Source organism: Scardinius erythrophthalmus (assembly GCF_964197995.2).
Source record: "Scardinius erythrophthalmus genome assembly, chromosome: 22".
In the NCBI taxonomy this organism is placed as follows: Eukaryota; Metazoa; Chordata; class Actinopteri; order Cypriniformes; family Leuciscidae; genus Scardinius; species Scardinius erythrophthalmus.
The window spans coordinates 16073350-16095533 of NC_138242.1; the positions used below are offsets into that span (position 1 = coordinate 16073350).

Consider the following 22184-nt stretch of genomic DNA (forward strand, 5'->3'; position numbering starts at 1 on the left):
ATGTGTGTGTGTGTGTGTGTGTGTGTGTGTGCAGGTACACATATGATCAGCGTTACGATCGTGCTCTGGAGATCTACCTGAAACTGAGACATAAAGATGTTTACCAGCTCATTCACAAACACAACCTCTTCTCCTCCATCAAGGACAAGATTGTCCTGCTCATGGATTTTGACAAAGAGGCAAAACATCAATTTTTTTTGCTTTTGACCTTATTGAGGACCTTTGTTTTAGAATTTAATACAAGAAACTTGAAATGAAATGTCAAGTGCATAAGTTCAGGAAGTTATGGATTGTTTTGCTGATATATATATTATAGATGACTTTGGAAGAATGTGATTTATAGTCACAGTGATGTGTCTGAAGGATACATCCGCCTCTTTGTTCTCTCTATTTCTTTTTCTTTTCCTTTTTTTTCAGAAAGCTGTTGACATGCTGCTGGATAATGAAGATAAAATATCGGTGAGTTCAGTGCAGTGGCTTCTCTCTTCTGATTAAACCCTCTCAAACTCTCTGTACAGACGAACATCTGTGTGTTTCTCTCCCTCAGATCGACAAAGTGGTGGAGGAATTAAAAGACAGACCTGAGCTGTTACATGTGGTACGCTGAATATGAAGGATCCAGAATACAATACAGTATTTGCAGTAGTCAACTTTGGATGCTTAACTTCCTTTACGCCTGGTTCTCTTCCAGTATTTGCACAAGCTGTTTAAGCGAGACCACCATAAGGGGCAGAAGTACCATGAGAGGCAGATCAGTTTGTATGCTGAGTTTGACCGACCCAACCTACTGCCCTTCCTCAGAGAAAGCATGCACTGCCCGCTGGAGAAGGTCATTTATTATATACGAAAATGATTATCTACAGTGGCTTCTCCTACTTTTCTAAGTGGTATTTAGTGCCAGTTTATCAGGAAGTGACTATTTGATTCTCTTCGACTCACTGGATGGAAATCCACTGTTTTATTCGCAAATGTTTTATGCAATAATCCCATTTTGAGCTAAGTTAAATTTGCAGCTTTGGATGAAAACATGTGGACTGAAGACTGGAGTAATCATCACAGGAATAATATTGTAATATTTCACAATATTATTGTTTTTTACTGTATTTTTAACATTAACAATACAAATCTTACCGCCCCCCCTACTGTAGTTCCTGTAGTGTATGTTTCTGAAAAACTTTTATACAACATTCATAAAAAAAAAAAAAAAATTACTTGAATTAAATGTTGAAATTAATTTATTTAACCATCAAATAAAAGGTTAAAATAACATATTTTAGGTTCAATTAACATATGTTTTAGTTATAAGACACTTTAACAAAGTTTTGAGAAATTAATAACATTTTATTAAAAATTCATAGTATGAATGTAAGTCTACCGGTCAAAAGTTTGGAAACATTAATGTTTTTTAATGTTTTTAAAAGTAGTCTCTTAATCTCACCAAGGCTACATTTAAAAAAAACAACAACAAAAAAACATAGAATTACAATTTCTATTAATTGTTTTCTGTTGTAATATATTTTAAAAGGTAATTTATTCCTGTGATGCAAAGCTGAATTTCAGCCATTACTCCAGTCTTCAATGTCACTTGAACTTTCAGAAATCATTATAAGATAATTTCTTATTATCAATGTTGAAAACAGTTTTAGTTTCTTTTTTTCCTTTTCCTTTTTTTTTGGAAATCATTATACAATGCCATTCAAAAGTTTGGGGTAAGATAGATGCAAAAAAGCTAAATAAATTAATACTTTTATTTAGCAAAGTCATATTAAATTGATAAAAAAAGACATTTATGGAATTAATAAATATTACAAAAAGTTTTGTTTATAATAAATGCTGTTCTTTTGAATGCAACACTGCCATTGTCCCATTAGATTTGTTCAGGTGAAGTCCAACATCACATTCTTTAAACAGTTGCTCTGTGTCGTCTGTTTCAGGCTTTGGAAATCTGTCAGCAGAGGCACTTTGTAGAAGAGACGGTCTTCCTGCTCAGTGAGTTCTGAATCACTTGAACGCATGTTATAGTTTTTTACACTGCAAGTGTGATCCAGTGCAACAGAGAAGTCACTAAGTGTAAAATTTCAGTAAGTTTGAATAAAACATTTTCAACTGGCTGTAGTGCTTCATGCGTTTGATGGTTTCTCCTCTCAGGTCGCATGGGAAACTGCAGACGTGCCCTACAGATGATCATGGAGGAGCTGGCGGATGTGGACAAGGCCATCGAGTTTGCCAAAGAGCAGGATGACCGAGAACTCTGGGAGGATCTCATCTCTTACTCTATAGACAAACCACGTACGAGAACCCAATCTACACTAGCTCTCTCTGCTTCCTGATGCATGTTTGAGACTACACTAGTAATGATTGTTCTCTTATGTGTTGTTCCCTCTAGCGTTTATCACAGGCCTCTTGAATAACATCGGAACCCATGTGGACCCCATCCTGCTCATTCACCGCATTAAAGAAGGGATGGAGATTCCTAACCTCAGAGACTCTCTGGTCAAAATCCTACAGGACTACAATCTACAGGTGTGCTGAAACCAACGTGTCGTTCAGGCTAGAGTGCAAATATAACTAGATACATTTGCTTAATCGGTTTGTGTTCATGGGATTTGTCCTGTAGATCTTACTGAGAGAGGGCTGCAAGAAGATCCTGGTGGCCGATTCGCTGTCTCTTCTACAGAGGATGCACAGGACACAGAAGAGAGGAGTGCGGGTGGATGGTAACCAAACGTTTTGTCTTCCAATCAACTAGGACAAAATCATTCAAATAAGAAATTTTCGCTAGAAATGCTACAAAAAAATCTCTTTCTTTCATTTCTCATAGAGGAAAATATCTGTGAATCCTGCCACACTCCTATTCTACCACCAGGTACGCCTTGATTACTTTTTATGTGTCTGTTTGTATACATAAATGCAGTTAAAAAAAATACATGTATAAGACTATTATATTTATTTCTTTTTCTTTTATTTACTCGCATATACTTATGTACAGGGCTTGACATTAACTTTTTTGCTCACCAGCCACTGTGGCTAGTGGTTTTTCCTAAGGTACTAGACACTCAGCATTTTCACTGGCCGCAATTTTGACATATCAATCAATCATTGACAATCAGTGCCATATAGATATTTTAATATTATATCATAATTTGGCTGCAGGTATATAGGCTGCTGTCACTTTCAGACCTGATGCTCAGATCCATTATACTGTTACACGTGCGTTTTCTTTCTTAACTGTTCACTTAAATCATAACTGACTGAATTAACGTGAATTCTCGCCAAGACAAGACTGACATTTTGACATTATTTTGTGTGTATTTGACTGTGTAAGTGCAATAAGCATCAAAAAAAAAAAAGAATTGCATCATGTTATTCCTAGAAGTCATGGATGATGCAGTCTTAACAAAGCTTACATAACTCTATACAAATATCAGAAATCATACAGCAGGGGGTCAAAAGTCAGTTCCTGGAAGGCCACAGCCCTGCAAAGTTCAGTTCCAACACACATACCTGTAGTTTTCAGATAAACCTGAAGGACTTGATGTGTTTAATTATAGTTGAAGCTAAACCAGAGATGGTCTTATTATTGGGAGATACGAGGGTCCGTGGCTCTACCATTGGAATAAGCGTAACATCTAACTTGGATCATGTGTACCTTGGTGTAGCTAACCAATCACATTAGATCCTTGACGTCATTGAATTTCGTTCAGAGTTGTGCGACAGTCAATCACTGTTTGCGGATACCATAGAAATGAATGAGAAGTGCCATAAACTGAATCACATCTGTCGCGCAATTGTTTGTGACTTCTCTTATAAAACAGCTATTTTTTTTTTTTAAGTAAACTCTAAAAATAGATCAATCCAAAATGAATGTTTAAGATTAAACATGTTGAAGATTAGCCTGAAGCCTCTCCTCCATTGACATCCAGCCTCTTGTCTCCTTCCCTGCTTACCTAAGCGTTAGCAGGCATTACACTTTTTCGGCTAAGGTTGCAGGCTTGCCTTCAAGTGGCATTGCCTAAACTTGAGGGCTGTGTGGATGTATATAACCCTTTTGCTGATTTTTGTCAGTGTTACATAAACAGGACAGGTGACAGGTTCTATCTACACAATGTACATAGACGTACAATGTACAAACTTAAATATCTTGGAAACAGTAGCCAGTCAGTTTGTAATTGTCATATTTGAATTCAAATTACATTAGTAGCACATTTTATCTCTAAAGCAATTGACTTTTACTATTTTATTTTATATATATATATATATATATATATATATATATATATATATATATACACACTCACCTAAAGGATTATTAGGAACACCTGTTCAATTTCTCATTAATGCAATTATCTAATCAACCAATCACATGGCAGTTGCTTCAATGCATTTAGGGGTGTGGTCCTGGTCAAGACAATCTCCTGAACTCCAAACTGAATGTCAGAATGGGAATGAAAGGTGATTTAAGCAATTTTGAGCGTGGCATGGTTGTTGGTGCCAGACGGGCCGGTCTGAGTATTTCACAATCTGCTCAGTTACTGGAATTTTCATGCACAACCTTTTCTAGGGTTTACAAAGAATGGTGTGAAAAGGGAAAAACATCCAGTATGCGGCAGTCCTGTGGGCGAAAATGCCTTGTTGATGCTAGAGGTCAGAGGAGAATGGGCCGACTGATTCAAGCTGATAGAAGAGCAACTTTGACTGAAATAACCACTCGTTACAACCGAGGTATGCAGCAAAGCATTTGTGAAGCTACAACACGCACAACCTTGAGGCGGATGGACTACAACAGCAGAAGACCCCACCGGGTACCACTCATCTCCACTACAAATAGGAAAAAGAGGCTACAATTTGCACGAGCTCACCAAAATTGGACAGTTGAAGACTGGAAAAATGTTGCCTGGTCTGATGAGTCTCGATTTCTGTTGAGACATTCAGATGGTAGAGTCAGAATTTGGCGTAAACAGAACGAGAACATGGATCCATCATGCCTTGTTACCACTGTGCAGGCTGGTGGTGGTGGTGTAATGGTGTGGGGGATGTTTTCTTGGCACACTTTAGGCCCCTTAGTGCCAATTGGGCATCGTTTAAATGCCACGGCCTACCTGAGCATTGTTTCTGACCATGTCCATCCCTTTATGACCACCATGTACCCATCCTCTGATGGCTACTTCCAGCAGGATAATTCACCATGTCACAAAGCTCGAATCATTTCAAATTGGTTTCTTGAACATGACAATGAGTTCACTGTACTAAAATGGCCCCCACAGTCACCAGATCTCAACCCAATAGAGCATCTTTGGGATGTGGTGGAACGGGAGCTTCGTGCCCTGGATGTGCATCCCACAAATCTCCATCAACTGCAAGATGCTATCCTATCAATATGGGCCAACATTTCTAAAGAATGCTTTCAGCACCTTGTTGAATCAATGCCACGTAGAATTAAGGCAGTTCTGAAGGCGAAAGGGGGTCAAACACAGTATTAGTATGGTGTTCCTAATAATCCTTTAGGTGAGTGTATATATATATATATATATATGTTTCATTTAATGTGTGTAATTGTTCAAGTTGAAAATATTTTTAAACTGATGATGTGCACAGTATATAAAAGTGCAATATAGTTTGCCCAATTATCACTTTAATTCCCAAATTTTGGGCATCTTTCCACCTCACAAATCATGCGATGATGCTGACAATGTACTTATGTTTCACTGCATTGGAAGGTTTTTTTTTCTCATTGCTTGACTGAAACACTCTATTTGTTTCAGACACGGCTCAAGCATTTGGTGTGGTGGTGTTTCACTGCAGACACATGTTCCACAAGGAGTGTCTGCCGTCCCCAGGAACCGTAAGTCTTATGTCATTTTTTTGATGTTAGCATTTTTATAATCCACCTTAAAGGGATAGTTCACCCCAAAATTTAAATTTTGTCATTTACTCACCCCCTCATGTCGTTCCAAACGTCTATGAGTTTATTCAGTTTGAAGAATGTTGGTAACCAGATGGTAGCCATTGACTTCATAGGTGGTGGTGTAGGTGGTGGAGGGTCAATGGCTACCATCAATTACCAACATTTTTCAAAATATCTTCTTTTGTGTCCAACAGAAGAAACAAACTCATACAGGTTTGGAATGACAAATATTTTGAGTGAACTATTCCTTTAACATGTGGCACTATCAGTTGGATTTCCAACTTTACTCTGTATGTAAGAGCATCCTGACAAGTGATAATACCATAAAAGGACCATAAAAGTCAATTCTGTGTCCTCTCTGGCAGGTTCTAGGAACACAGTATTGCAACATCTGCAGTGCAAAGCGAAGAGGCCCGGGCAGTGGCATACTGGAAATGAAGAAATAATCATTCCTACTACTAGAATTACAGTTAAACATTTACCACACACTCATTAGAAACTGTTACAAATGCAATCATTAAATGAGCTTCCCTTTAGTAACAGTATTTATTAATCCAGAATGTGGTCTTCATGTTAGATTGTTTGACAAAAACAGCGCCAATAAAGCACTCCCATAATTCACCTCAGAAGTCTGTTGCAACAATTTTCCAATGAAATATCCTTTTTCATCAAATCTCAAGGTCCACTAAGAAAACGTATTAGTAATTGTTACTTTCTTTTAATAAGATTCAAAATGTTTATTAGCGCTAGTAATTTTTACTAGTCGTATACTTAAAATTCAGAGACATTTTTTCACATAGTTGTTCAGATAACGAAACAGCCCAGCAGTTTTTGTCCAGTCAGAAGAACATAACATGGCGAGTCTGAGGGGTTTTAATGCATATACAGAATGGCCGGGATTCAGATACTTACTATACGCGTACATTTACAGTTTAACATGGCAAAAAACAGCTCCACACATAAACAGGAACGCATTTGACACTGCAGAGTATTTCATAGCAATGACTGCAGCGCCCTCTACAGGCCACAGCAAGAAAAATCACAAAAATACACATCAAACCAGAAACATGATGTGAGATTAGAAAGGTTAAACTTTAATAATGTTTTGTCAATCATCATGGAATCAAATAAAATGAGGAGAGGAACATGGATGAAAAGGTTAAAGGGACATTGTTAGAGAACATCCATTATTCGCAATATGTCGACAAACTAGCGCAGAACTACATTCTCAGAGGGTTACGGTGGCATTTTTTTTTACTCCTCAAGAGTGGTAAGAATCAAATCAAGCAGGCTTTACCTGCAACACGACAAGGAAGTGCCTTTCAGAGCGCATTCTCTAAATATATTTATATGTAAATATCTCCCCCAACACTTTTGTATTTAAATTCAAAACATTAAGGCCACTTTAAAAATTAATTTGAAGACCTGACAAGGGGAGGGAAAAATATCATTTTCAAGTTTAAGTTTGAAACGTTGAATAGCTCCTCTTTGGCTGGACTGGTGTTAATTCCTGCAGCCAATCAGACCCCAGGACCTGGTCGACATGGTAACCACAGATATGCAACTGAGGTAGTCTCCCCTCTCTAGTGTCCAAACCGAAAACTCCCAGCTTTGTCATCACAATGCAAGAAAAAATATATATCAAATGGTTCAGGAGCTATACTGATGTAGCAAAGAAGACGGAAAAAAAAAGAAAAAAAAAAAACCTCAGCATTTTTTTTTTTTTTTTAATTCTCACACAATGTCTTGAACTCTATCCTCAGAGTGGCTTTTCTCATTTTCTCAGGGTTGGCCGATGTCCAGTGGCTCTGCCGGCCAACCAACCCCATGAGGAAATCCACCGAAATAAACATTTGGTGCCTTGTTCGTTTGATGCAGTATCATACGTCTTGGTGAACTTGGTGTCATATAAAGCAGAATTTGAAATTTCAGTCAGTTCCTGTTGCTGCAGCCCATCTGAATGCAGTTGATAAGGGAGGGCCTTTATCAGCCCTGTGTGTGTATGAGAGGATTTCAATGGCTAAATGTGTCAAAATGCGTTCATTTGTGGATGTTGCTTGATAAGGATTTTAGGTGTAGGTGTGCGTGTGTGTGTGTGTGTGTGTGGAAGGGCACAGGCGTCTCCAGCTCAGTCAGGACTGCATCAGACAGCTGCAGGTCATGTTCCCCCTGCGAGTCTTACTGTACCACTGGTGGTAGGCTTGGGGGGGGGAGGGGGAGATGGCTTTTATTTGTCCCCCAGGATGGCGTACTGATTATCTAACTGTAACTGCTGCATGGACGCCTGGCCTTCCCCTTCTCTGACCCGGCTCTTGTGCTTGACCACCTCAAAAGTCTTCTCCATCTCTCTGTCCCTACAACAAGAAAACAGTTTCTCAGCATCATTATGCATTATCAGTTAGGTTCAGTTTTTTATTTACCATGAATCAACTGTCCAACACTATCCAAGACCCCCCCCATTCAGGATAAAATACTTCTTACGGCATTTCTGCCGTAATTATAAAAAAGCAAAGCTGCTTTCAAACTTTTCATGATCAAAAACTGCATTTAACAACCACAATTCATTCTGATACAGATAGGCCTAGATGCCATTCCTATCATACTCTGGAAAACGAGGAAGGAAGGAAGGAAGTTAAAGGTACTGATTAAGCAACGATCAGCACACAGGCTTTTTAGAGGAGCTCATTGACTGCTTACTTGCGAGTCTCCACGTGTCTGGCGGTGGAGAGGAGAGAGGGGAACTGGGCGTCGTTGAAGATCTCTGGAGGCCCTTGAGTTGGGCCTCTTTTCGCAGAGGTTAACCGGGCCCCTGGGGGACGATACACGCCAGGTGCCTTGGGCTCAGGAACCTCAACCTCCTCGACTAACAGAAAAAAGACAGATTGTTAAGAACTGATCTCAACTAATACTTCCATTAGTTGGCTATTTATACCAATGCAGCAGACTCACCCGGTGCAGCTGAAGGGGGGGCGCCGGATTTATTCCAGGGTCCAGAGACTTTATCACCACTGACCAGGATGATCTCACCATCCTCGCCCACTTCCTCCTTCTCATACTCTTCCTCCTCCTTCTCATCGCTGTCAGACAGACAAACATAAAAATGTGTAATACAACAGAGATGAGTCAATGTTTAAATTCATTTAGAGTGCTTTGAGACATTTGTGTTAGCTGAAAACCAATGTCAAAGTGTAGTTGCTGAAATGCGCTTTCTGAAGTTGCTAGTAGAAAAAAACAAACATCAGAGCAACCATAGAAATTTGTAGTGTTTACCTCAACTCCAATAATAAAACTAGAGCCCGACCGATATATCGGCAGGCCGATATTATCGGCCGATATTAGGCATTTTCAAAACTATCGGTATCGGCATTTATAACGGCCGATAAATAAATATTTCAAAAATAAAATAAAAACGGACGAAACACCCTTCAACCATGTTATGAGTGTTGGCGTTGTATAGTTAGTCCACCAGAGGGCACTCTACACCGTCCCTGTTGGCAACACTCGTGTATAACGCGCCACACATTCTGCAACCTGCTGATCCAGCCAGAGTCGGGCAGAGAGAACCGCGAGTGAGATCATCGGTAAAGTGTGTTCATGGTGAGTTGGTAACGACTCACGAGACATACATTGCTTAAATAACAATTAAAAGAACCTCCCTATCAGTTCTCTTAACTCAAATAAGGATGACAAAATTCGTGACTCATGTCCAGTTTTGCTGCGGTTAAATAAGCCGAGAGTGAAGCGGAACAACGCGACGTAGGCTATATTCACATAAAATGTTAACACTGCAGTTCACAAAAGTTCATAATGTGCATGTGCTTTAATGCTTTGTCGGTTAAACATTTAATTTTAAATGCTGATGCGCTGTTCAAACGATGTGTGTTTCTCAGCGCGTACATGTGAAGCTCACATGCACTAAAAGCCTTTCTACCAGCGCCTGGATACTGGACTAAGTTATCTTTCGAGTATTATTGTGCTAATACTGTTAAATACACACAATATTTACATAAACAAAGTCGGTTGTCTAAAGTGAAGGCAAAATTGAGAGAAAATCTGCTTGTCAAATGCGTGTACATTAGACGTGTCGTGCTCAGCTCTTAAAGAGACAGTAGCAATTGTAAACACATTGCCGCTTGTCCTTAAAGGGATAGTTCACCCAATAATAAAAATGATCTCATTATTTACAGGCACTCTAATGTTGTTCCAACTGTATTAATTTCCTTCTAATATTTTTCTAATATTAATAGTTTGAAGAATGTGGGTAACCAAACAGTAGCTGGTCCCCATTGACTTCCAAAGGAGAAAAATATACTATGGAAGTCACTGGGGTACATCAACTGTTTGGTTACCCACATTCATCCAAATAACTTATTTTCAACAGAATAAAAAAACAACTTGAGAGAGTAAATTATGACAATTTGAATTTGTTGTCAATTTTAATGTGAAATTGTTGTTTTTGTTCAAAGGACTAAACGTTTAGTCTTAAAAAAAAATCTTAAGTTTGTATTTTTATACATTTTATTTATCAGAACTTTAATATATTTTGATGTTCCTCTGTTCTGTTGTGACAATAAAAGAAACAAGTTTCTTTTTAAAATGCATTATCATATTATTTTAGTTAAAACTCATAAATAACTACAAATAACTAATGTTAGGGAAATTTGTTAATGTTTTGTTGCGCGTTTCTGAAAAAAAATATATATATATCGTCCGATATATCGGAATATCAGATTTTAAAACCAACAAATATTTGTACCGGTATCGGCCTTCAAAATCCTTTATCGGTCGGGCTCTAGTACCCATCAAAAGTTTGTACACACCAATTGTAAAGTGTGTCCAAACTTACTGTACTATAATACACATAAATAATATTGCTACTGTATTATAATATACACATAAATAATATCGGCCGATATATCGGTATCTGGCTTTTTTTTAATCGGTATCGGCGCCCAAAAATCCATATCGGTCGGGCTCTAAATAAAACAACTGAGAACATTTTGAATAAGAAATGGCCATGCAAACAGCATAATATTTATGATCAGTAGCATGAAATTCATTAGATAATGTCAACAGTTTTCTCTTCACACCTCATCTGCAGGGCCTGGAGTCTGAGTCCAGTGTAGTCCACCTCCTTCTGCTCAAATTCCTTCCATTCCTCGTCCTCCTGGGGAGAAAGAGAAAGAGAGGGGTGAAACTTAAGTTGTAAAACTACTTTATTGAAGTCTATGTAACAATGTTTTATTGTGCTGGTAACCACAAACTTATTTTGGAGAAAGGAGGGAAGCTGAGAGCATCTCAATTTCGACTTAGGAGCCATTTACACGACAAAGTTTTCAACAAAAAACTGAAAACTTTTTATGCGTTTTGCCCGTTTAATTACACAAAATGGCATTTTGGGGGCCTGAAACAAGTTTCAAAGCGCAGGTTTTTGAAAACAATACCGCTATCATCTCATGAATTTGTAAAAACGGTAACGTCATGCACAAGTGTTCAGTCTATAGCTCTTATGTAGCCCCGCCCCTTTTCAGCGCTGCACTCGTTGTCTTTTGTCTTCCGGTCTGTATTTTCACAGTGATCTTGGGGATTTATGAATGAACGGCTTGTTTTAAAATCTTCCCGGTCCACTGACATTTGTTAAGACATCTGCTCTAAACATTACAATCCTCATGATAACTTTCGTTAACTTTACAATAAGTAAATCCACTTTACCAGCTAATTACTCCTCGACAGCGATGCCATAGAGATAAACAGAGCAACTGCAAAAACGGAAGTTCAAAGACAATATTCTAAAGATGGCTGCGCCGCCTGCGCTTGTTTCTCTGGTGCATAAGGTCTACATGCGCATAGTGTTTCTTTACAAAGTAACATTGGCAACTACAGCAGAATACAGTGTTTTTAGTCGTTTTTTGCGGATCCATGTGAACAGAGATAGTTTTGACAATGTTGTTCTCTGTACGTAAAAAATGCAAAGTACTAGCCTAGAAATCTAGACGCACCCTAGCGGCAGCAAAAATTATTTTGCAGCCAGGGTAGTCTAGCAACTCTCCGTTGACTTTCATGCTGGAAAAACCTAAATTGGGTCAGGCCAATCACGTCGTGTATAGAGTAGGCGGGGCGGGCTTAACATGATGACGACAGAGTGCAGTTACCTGCTAACGTTACTTGAAAACAAAGAAGAGCTGCTGCTGGAGAACAGTCTTTCGAATCGGCTTTGGCCGCGACTCTGGAGGACTTGGAGTTAAGTTTTTCTTTGAGAAAAGAGCAAAGAACGGCACTTAAGTCATTCTTAAAAAAGGAAGAGCCGATGTGTTCGTCGTTTTGCCGGCCAGATATGGCAAAAGTTGAATCTATCAACTAAGCTCCGCTGTTGGGAAAACGCTCTGGTTGGTTGAAGCGCTGTCCTATTGCATGCAGAGGGAATTTGAAAGACAGCCGTTTATCCCGCCCCTCGGATTGAGCCGTGTCTATGGTGAGTTGCCAGACCTAACATCTTGATGTAGGTCTGGCTTGCCATGCTAGCAAAGTACATCATTGTTGTGTAAACGTACTCTTATTTGTAAATGTATATCAAATATATTCCCACACTGGAGGATTTAAACAGACCTAACCCTAAGGAGAAAAAAACTGCCTAAAAAAATTAAAGGGCACACTTATAACAGGAGTGAAAACTCAACTTCTATTAACTCAGGGCTCCAGACTAACTTTTTTTACTAGGAGCACTGCAGCCCCTTACTGAAACTTTTAGGAGCACAAGCTGAAAATTTAGGGACGCACCTTAAAGGGTCATGAAACCCCAAAACACATTTGCATGAGAGCGGTTTCTGCGCGGAACACAGCTATGAGTTCAACAACGCTCATCATATCGTTCATTTACGGACCGGAGCAAGCACGTTTCAATTTATGGACATATTTCTTATACTCTACTGCTCTATCTTCCGCGTTTCTCCCTGGTTTTGGCAGTTTGTTATATAGGGTTAGATTTTTAACCCTTAACTCTGTTTTTTCTCTCTCCAAGGTCATATTTTAATATTCCTGTGTCTGTATAATGAGTGTGTTGCAGGTCTGTGTTTTATTGGTTGTTTTCTCCCCCCTTTTCACCCTCTACTACACTCCCACTTTTCCACAGCTTCAGACGCCCATTTGAGAGACTTTTTCCAACTCGGAGGAGAACGAACAGGCTAAAACAGGGGGGTTTCATGAAACTTTTAATCAACCTCCAAGTTGCAACGCAATTATTCACAATAGAGAAGTGCTGGAAAAAGTTGTGTGAAGCAATTTCATCAGCAACAACATTGTGAACTTTTAAAAACAGCTTTGGCCATTAACTTTAAAACTAAAAAAAGACCCACGACGCAGATTAAAATGAACTTTTGAGTAGGATCAATTAAACAAACTAAAATGTGTATATGAAGACGTTATCAGTGACAAGATGATTGAACAGCCAGTTTCCAGTGACAGGATGCTGGCTGTCTATGTGGGAGCATGGTCTTAACGTCACAATGAAAAAGGGCGTGGTCTTTGTTTCTCTCTATCTGTTGTCAATACGCTCCATCAGAGCCCGTCTACGGAGAGCCTTGGCACTTCCTATTAGCCCCATTGTATCGATCTTGGTTGCAGTTCCATTAGAATTCCACTGGAGGTGATCGCGGGCGAGTGCAGACTGAATGGGAGTCTATGGGGCTAGACGGCTAAATGTGTCTCTTTCACCCGATTGCCGTTGAGAAATCTCAGATTTTATTGTAGGTTTTGCAAGTTCAACATGGGTTATAGGTCGAAAGTTGAATGAACGAGTACTTATTTCTTTTCGATTTCTTACAGGTTGAGTTGTTGTTGCCCATAACACGCTAGCATTCTGCTTGACATTTTAAAAGACTTTTTAAACCAAATAAATGACTCTAAAAAATCTAACACCCAGCAATGTGTAATTTCTTTGCATCTCCTTTCGAATACAACATTCAAATTACTAGACAAAAAATTATATCCTGAGAAAAGTGGATTTTGAGGGTTTTTCGCCATAGACCTCCATTCATTCTGCACTCGCCTGCGAGCGCCCTCATATGGACAGAGACGTGTTACTGCAGCCAGTCCAGAAACCGGAAGGAAGCAGAGAGTGCCAATTCTCTTCCTATTAGACATTCTCTGGCTCTATGCATGGGCGCTGCTGACGTATTTCCGGTAGAATCTCAGCCAGAGTCTTTACTTCCGCATAGCGTGCTCTAAAGTGAAGTGTACTAGCGGCAAAACTTTCATAAAATTAATTTTCTCAGAAACGGAGACAACGATTTTAGAAACCGATTTGCTAGACGGATTTCACATGATATGAGAGAATACTCACCCTCAAAGTTGTCGATGTAGCTCGAAATATATAATTTAAAGCCCTTTTCTTTCTTACTCTTAGGTGTGACAGTTAACTGCCACACAATATTGTTAACATCATTCACGTTAACCGCTGGAAGTTCTTGTAAACAGCGAGTGTAATTTGCCATTATCTCCACCGAAAGCAAAAACGGCTTCCGACGCAGCACCGGATGTAACTGGGCGGGCTGAGACAAAACGTGCATAGAGCCTATTGGATTTTGAGAAGTGGGAACCCTTGCAGGGGTGGGGTTTAAAGTTGACGGAAGTTGCTATAGTGCTTTCTTCTCTGATGTATATCTAAGTGAAATGGCATAAACAATAAAACAAAAGTAGGGTGGGGCTTTGTCCATCAGGAATTGATTGGAAAGTTGGATAATTTGCAATTGCTGCGATTAACCGGTAGAAATTTGTCAACCGGTAGAGATTTTGGACTATCGTCTCTATTGTGGTTACGCTCACATAACGTCGCTGTGCTACGGTGTCACAAAAGCTTATCGTTTGCATGCGTTTTTAAAGGGATACTGCACCGATTTTTCATATTAAACTATGTTATTCCCTTAACTGAGACGAGTTCATACATACCTCTCTCGTCTCAGTGCGTGCACTCAATCGCTCTGGCATGCGTCGACACTTTTATAGCACTTAGCTTAGCCCAGTTCATTCATTAGGATCCAGACAGAGATGAAGCTAGAAGTGACCAAACACCTCCATGTTTTCACTATTTAAATACAGTTACACGAGTGGTTACACGACCAAGTATGGTGACAAAAAAAAAAACGTGGTGCTTTTCTAAGCAGGTAAAAAGGATAACTATAATATATGGCGTAAGCTAAGTGCTATCAAAGTGTCGCCGCGCGCCAGAGCGATTGAGTGCACACATTGAGATGAGAGAGGTATGTATCAACTCGTCTTAGTTAAGGGAATAACAGTTTAATATGAAATATCGGTGAAGTATCCCTTTAGTATTGCGTTTAAAAACAAGCGATTTTTAACCGTTGAAGCGCAGTAAGCAGCGAAATACAACTCATTTCGCTATATGCGTGTGCTGTAGTGGTGGGAGAAAAAAATCGATCCATCGATGCATCGCGATTCTCTCTCCAACGATTCTGGATCGATTCTGAGAATTATAACCAGATGTGCGATCATGATGACGCAGAGTTTGCTTTAGAAACACCCGTCTTCTGCTTGCCAACAATTCCCCACACACGTACCTTCAGTAAAATAATATTTAATAAAGTTCGGAAAGGTTGAAACGAATTATAAGGACATTCACAGGCTTCATTGTACAGGATGCGCTGTGAGAGACGCGCGCGCGCTCTGTTTGATGTTACACTTGAAGTGTGCTGTCTCGCGCGTCGATATTCTCGTTAAAAATGCTCTACGAAGTCATCGTTTATGTGGTTTGGAATGCAGTGGACTTATATATTTAAAATATGAACCTCGCTAACAGAAGGCTGCTTTCAGTTTCAAATGCTGATGCGCGCTTTGTTTGTGTTGACTGCTCGCGCATGCAGCTGTGCGACTCCGTGTAAGTGGTTTAATATACTTATGCAAAATGAACGTAAACACAGCAAGTTATGTCTTAAGGCCACGGTTGTCAAACTGGGGTACGCGTACCCCCAGGGGTACGTGGACTGATTTCAGGGGGTACGCGATATAGGGCTGTGCCGGTAATCTTGACAAACGCGCCACCGCGGTGGCTGAGTATTAAGTAGAAATAGAACCGACGCCTATTTTTCACGCGACACGCAAGCGTCTTGGAAGCGTTTCCAAGCAAAATTGAATAGGAAAAGGAACATTTTGACACGAATACATATTAATAAATGTCATGTTGATGTTTGAAAGTGTCTGGGGTTTGACAAAAATGCAAATATAAATGCAATTTAAAAAAAAATACTACCGGCGGTGGTTTGCCAAAAATATGAATGCTGTTTTACATTAATATTATGACACACAAAGCTTTGTTTACAAAAGAAATAATAGGTTAGCATTAGCAATTAAATGTTATATCGCAGCCATGGAAAAGTTTGAATTCATGACGAATGAGAGAGTTGTGCGTGAGCCCATAAACTTAAGCTTTTTCGGCTTTGAATTCTGGTTTGCGATCTGGTCACCCGATTATTAGTGAATTTCAAAATATTCCATTAGTTATTCCTTATAGAAAGCTTGAATTGTCTACTTTTAAACAAAACAATTCAAAACGAAAATAAACCGACTACATATCCGTATGAAGTGCATTTCTCTCTATAGGCGCGTTCACTGCGAAGATAACGAGTCAGCATCGTCAACTTCATCTTTGCAGCCCGACACTGACACAAAAAAATAAACACTTTATTAATAACTATTCAAATGTCTCATTCCTATATTTGACACATTCATAATCATTACTTTTGCCGGCTCTTTGTGAGAGCTGTTATGTGCGTTATTGGCAGCGTCACCCTCTGGTTACATGAACGCATCTCCACCGCATCAGCACCAGAACATGGAGATTTTATTTTAGAGAATGATCGCACAACAGACATTAGAACATTAGATATTCTATAATTAAATCAACTAATCGAATATTCAAAAATCGTGACTCAACCCTGCATGGAATCTCTTGTTTCTTTTCCCATATCTTCACTCGCGTCTCACCCATTTCCAAAGGGGATGAGGCATAAAGTTTCTTCCTTTGTTCGCTTTTAGGTCAATTATTTTCGTATTCTTTACTGTGTTAAAGTAGAAAAACGCTGTAGGACAGATAGCCTACATTTTTACTTGTACGTCAAATTCTTTTTAACTCAGTTTAATTGGTAAGGCGCGTCAAGTTCATTTGTAAAGCGCGTTTCACACGCGCGGGTGATTTTAGTTTGGCTTTCTCTGGCAGCGCGCAAACATAGCCTAAATGCCTTGCCCTTGTGGAAGATAGGATTCGCTCTTCATACCTTTTACAAGTAGAAAACATGAAGATATCAGAAAATAGATCGATGGTCTCTTTCCTGCTCGTGTCCCACATCCCTCTCAAAGAGCTGAGCGTTAGGCTGTATCACGCGTCTTTGTGTGGAAATTTTAACGAAAGTTTTTATTTATTTATATATATTTTTTAAAATAGATTCAACTTTATTATATTATGTAAGTTACCAGTATTTACTGATATGTATTTCAATGCTTTACAGGCTTTAGTGTGTTGTTTCTTCGTTTTTTTTTTATTTATTTTTTTTTATTTCAAAACAACGTCCTGCGACCACCGCAACACCGCCGGTATTTGGGTCCATACCGCGGTGGTAAAAAACTGCCACCGTCACAGCCCTATCATATGTTGACTTTTGATTAGATTTGTATCATATGTTTATGATTCTATTCACTGTTCTCGACAAAATTGATAAAAAAATAAATATAATAATAATAAAAAAAAACTTGTTGTTAACAATTGGTGGTGTTGGGGGTACTCCGGAAGATCTATAATGTCTCAGGGGGTACATGCCTGTTAAAAGTTTGGGAACCACTGTCTTAAGGGATTAAACGGTGAGGACAAACCACATTACTACTTGTATTTAAAAAGAGATCCGAGCGTGAATGCAGCTAAATAGATATCTAAGATATCTCAGTCTAATAAGATGTCAAAGTAAAAAACAAAAGTATGATGAAAATAAATCACTCACAGTTCTTGAATGGAAAATGTTCATATAATCTTAAATACTGAAAGCACTCTTCTGTTTCTTTGTCATTTGTTTCTATGCTTCTCTTTATTATTTGCTATTTATATGGTTTGAAGTTATATTACTTTAAAATTCTTAAAATAAAACTGTTTTAATGTTTTATTTATTTTATTTGTAATTATAAAAAAATAAACTACTTAATTACTTATGTAAACTAATGAATTAATGGGGGGGGGGGGTAGATAAAGAATCGTTCTGGAATCGGATCGTGACTCCCAGAATCGGAATCGGATCGGATCGTGAGGTGACTGAAGATTCCCACCTCTAGTGTGCTGTCAAAGATTTTCTCAGCGCTGCCTGAAAGATGCACGCACATGAAAGCTCAAAGCGCGTGAGAACTGAACGGAGGGCTTTTCGCTGACTAACTGGGCTTGAACGGTTAAATACACACTTATGTGTCTCTTTGCAAGAAAAGTCATGTCCTAAGTGAACATAAACGGTTAAAGGGGTCATATGGTACATGCACTTTTACAAGTTGATTGTACTGAAATGTGTGTTGGCAGTGCCTGTACCATCATAAAATGATAAAAATTCATCCAGTGTTTTTTTTTAATCTTCTTATATGTTTTCCCCTCTCTCTAATCAAGCCGTTCGACCGTGTGACGTCACACGGTCGGACGCCCCTCCCACGATGGTCGATTGACAGCCGCAGTTCAAACACAGACTCCGCCCTCGCTCGTGAGCGAGCTGTCAATCATAGTCCGCGCGTCTCGCTGGAGCACTGTCTCTGACTGTCTGTGAGCAGAATGGCGTCTAAGCGATTGTGGTGTTCTGTTCTTGGGTGTAAAAACGATCACAGCAGTCATGTTGATGTTCCTAAATCCGAACCGCTGAAGACGCAGTGGCTGAGTTTTGTTTTCAAAGGGAATTCCCCACGATCAACGTCAATGCTCTCATGTGTGCGCAAATCATTTCACACACCAGACTGCTTTACAAACGAGGTCAGTATGAAGCTGGTTTTGCTAAAAGCTGCTTCTGGAAAAAGGATCAGTACCAACTATTCGTGTTGGAACTGAAGTGAGTGAAACGTTGTATTAACCTTTATATTAATCTTTGCAAATAGCTTGCAAGCTTCACGATGAATGTGGCTATTTTTACACTCAGGTACATTATGGCATGTTTTCTATGTATGACGTTCTCAATATAATTCATAATCCCACGTTTATAATGAGCAACGCATTATGGTTTTTGTGTTGTTATTAAAAACGGTGTACGCACAGAACAGAGGGGCGGGGTGAGCAAAGCTCATTATCATTTAAAGACACAGGCACTGAAACGGCGTGCTGAAAACAGAGCTGTTTTTGACCAGGTAAAATTAGTGTTTTCTTACAATACAAATGAGAATTTTTAATTAAAGTATATTACAAACTTTTAATTTAGACCATAAAGAAGCATATTAGCTTGTACAAAAATGGCATTGTATGACCCCTTCAAGAAAGAAAGCGCACGAGTCTATTGGATGCGTGCAGTCGGTCTTAAAGTGACAGCATCCAAATTTACCTGCTGTCGTAATGTTAAAATTATTTTTATTTTTTTTAGTATAAATGTATATTTAATTTGCACAGTGAAGACTATGCAGTTTTTTTATACATTTGATTACTTTATACAATTTATGTATTTTTTTTATTTCTATTGCTTGAAGTTTTTGAGGTAGGTCAATTTTATTTGTCTTTGATCTATTGTAGTTTGTTTTCCTATTTGCTTGTAATTAGTTTCTCTGTTCTTTCATTATCACTGTTTGTCTTCAATAAGCTTGAGCTCTTAAGCTTGAAATATTGAAAATGGTAACAAGAATTATGAAACTTCAATGGTTTCAAATATTAATATCATAAAACCCTTATTTAAAGCAAAAATAACAATATAGGGATATATATCGTTACCGTGAAATAAAATTACTCATATCATGATATAAGATTTCGGTCACATCTCCCACCCCTGTGTGCACAAATAAATCACTAATAATAAATACTGCAATATTCCATTAAAAAAAAAAAAAAAAAAAAAAAACATTTTTATTTTTATGGTGACTTTAAACAGACGAAACAATTGGCTAAGACCTGCATATGACACCAGTCTGTCATTTTCACAGAAAGGTCCAGCTTTGATTAAACACTAAGAGGTCAAAAAATCCGAAAAATTAACCATGCATACATTGATTGATCACATAAGATATATAACAAGCATTTAGAAAATAGATAGGGTGAATTTCCATTTCACTCCGACTTCATAGACACAATTATGACGTGGTACTAGGATGTCTCAAAATGTCCCTGCTCTTCTGTTACACATTCAAAACTAGACTATACTAGCTAGGTTTTCTTCTCAAAAGAGAACGTACTTTTAGGGCACAGTGGGCAAAATGGGATGCAGCACAACTGACTTACAATATTTCTCGATGTGCATCACAATTTGAAAAGTGTAGGATTTAATTAAAGCGATCTGATGTCATTGTAAAAGTACAATCATACACAAGCATCGCTTATAAGCACGTAGCTATTCTGTAATGACATGAGAAACGAGCATATGGTGGCGTCGGAGGACAGTTACAGGATCAGTTATAAGACCCCTGCAAGACTTGGGATTGATTCCCCATGGAAAAGTATGATGTCATATCACCCAAGATACGTCACTTCAGACACGACTTCTATTTAAATGCACATTTAAAGGCATGGTTCACCCAAAAAATGACAATTCTGTCGCCATTTACACACCCTCGTGTTGCTCCATTCCCATTTGAAATGTTAAACAGAATAACGGAACTATTCACTATTGACTTTAATTGTAAGAAATGTTTTTGAAACTGAAGTAAATGACTAATTCTGTCAATATTTTACTGTTCTGCTAAAACCCTAATTTTGTTGTTTTTCTATTTTATTTTTTAAGAGGAAAAGTCGTGCAGGGTGAGTAAATCATGACCGAAATTGATTTTAAAGTTAATTGTAAATGTAAGCAGCCTAATAATAGCTTTCAGAATCACAAACACATGATGGCTACAACACAACATCACATTAACTTTCTCTTATAGACAAATTAAACGTATAACCTTTTGTTATTGTTATTTAGCTGTCACAAAGCCGAGTGAACTGCGTGCTTAGCCCACATTGCTCAACGTTTCAAGCGCGTTTGAATGTTCGCTAGCCTAGGCAAGGCAGCTCACGGGTTTGTGACGCAGCCGGTGTGTTTTTTGACTACCTTCTCCATCTGCGCGTCCTGATTCTCACTCTTCGTCGACTTCTCCTTCTCCCTTTTCGTCTTTTTCAACACCATTACGGTTCCTCCGGTCGCCTGCTCCTTTCCCTTGACCTTCTCCTTCTTTTTCTTCTTGTCGCGCTTGGCGAAGAAGTCATCCAGACTCTTCTCCACGCCGGCCGGAGCCACATCCGCCATCTTATCCCCAAATTTCCTTCACTTGACACTAAAAAAGCTCAGAAATAATCAGATCAGCGTCTGAAACGACAGCAAACGAGCCTTTGCGTGTGTGTCTGCCCGATAATCCGTGTTTCATGCGTATCCGCAGGTTAACGGTGTGCTGAGAGCAACCTAGCACTCACCAGCTGAAAGTGTGACACACACTCGCCCAATGCACCGGATAGGGTTGCTTCCGATCTGACCCGGATGGGAAAGCAGATTTGTGTTTGACAGGTCTGCTGTCCAATCGCTGAGCACTATGTTAGTTTTCGACCAATCACATCGCAGGGTGAAGATTCTGCACAGTGATTTTGCCAGATTGTGCAACTGTTTTGTTGTAGTAGTTATACAAGACTTGTTGAGTAATTTAGTTAACACATTAAAGAAAACATTTCTACTGATACATTTACATATGTAGTGCCGTTTTATACTGAATAAAAAAACACGACTGCATAAAAGAATTTACTCAACTTTTCTCAATATTACTCAACTTAACCTTTATTTATAGAGCACGTTTAAAAACAACAGGAGTTGAACCAAAGTGCTTTACAATACACATAATACACTCTTTATAATAGCTACCAATACTTAACCACAAAACCTGCCTATTTATATTTAAAATGTAGTCAAAAGATAAAGGATAAAAATGTTTTTAAAACAGATTTAAAAACGTTGAGCGACAAGGCTGTTCTGACATGAAGTGGAAGCTTGTTCCAGAGTGGTTCCTAAACTTTTTTAAAGTGGGGGCATTAAACATCCTTCTGTGTAACCTCCTCTTCCACTTAGACTGCAGTCTTTCCATCAACGATTTT

The 22184-nt window shown here is 38.8% G+C and overlaps 2 protein-coding genes across 3 annotated transcripts in view; one reads left to right on the top strand and one right to left on the bottom strand.

Moving 5' to 3' along the window:
- The window catches only part of vps41 (VPS41 subunit of HOPS complex), a 29609-nt gene extending 22996 nt beyond the window's left edge, over positions 1–6613 (top strand). The window contains exons 19-29 of the mRNA XM_081353445.1: positions 35–179; positions 418–459; positions 548–598; positions 692–829; positions 1935–1989; positions 2149–2289; positions 2387–2523; positions 2618–2717; positions 2822–2866; positions 5763–5842; positions 6271–6613. Coding sequence (XP_081209571.1) covers positions 35–179; positions 418–459; positions 548–598; positions 692–829; positions 1935–1989; positions 2149–2289; positions 2387–2523; positions 2618–2717; positions 2822–2866; positions 5763–5842; positions 6271–6351 — 1015 coding nt within the window. The 3' untranslated portion in view covers positions 6352–6613. The remainder of the gene's footprint in view (positions 1–34; positions 180–417; positions 460–547; positions 599–691; positions 830–1934; positions 1990–2148; positions 2290–2386; positions 2524–2617; positions 2718–2821; positions 2867–5762; positions 5843–6270) is intronic.
- Positions 6614–6762: 149 nt separating this feature from the next.
- cdv3 (carnitine deficiency-associated gene expressed in ventricle 3) lies at positions 6763–21604 on the bottom strand. 2 transcript variants are annotated; one of them, XM_081353446.1, is made up of 5 exons: positions 21157–21604; positions 10996–11072; positions 8855–8982; positions 8603–8768; positions 6763–8259 (listed from the first exon to the last, which is right to left on the bottom strand). In XM_081353446.1, exons 1-5 carry the CDS (start codon positions 21349–21351, stop codon positions 8133–8135), a joined length of 693 nt encoding a protein of 230 aa, XP_081209572.1. In that variant the 5' UTR covers positions 21352–21604; the 3' UTR covers positions 6763–8132. The 2 variants fall into 2 exon arrangements, with proteins under 2 accessions (XP_081209572.1, XP_081209573.1); XM_081353447.1 differs by having other exon boundaries at positions 10996–11069; positions 21154–21494.
- Positions 21605–22184: the final 580 nt, after the last annotated feature.

Coding starts and splice junctions, on each gene's coding strand:
- cdv3 (XM_081353446.1), bottom strand. CDS start 21,351: ATGGCGGATGTGGCTCCGGCCGGCGTGGAGAAGAGTCTGGATGACTTC. Junction 8,983..10,995: donor CTCCAGGCCCTGCAGATGAG/GTGTGAAGAGAA, acceptor TCTGTCTGACAG/CGATGAGAAGGAGGAGGAAG. Junction 8,769..8,854: donor CCCCCCTTCAGCTGCACCGG/GTGAGTCTGCTG, acceptor TTTTTCTGTTAG/TCGAGGAGGTTGAGGTTCCT.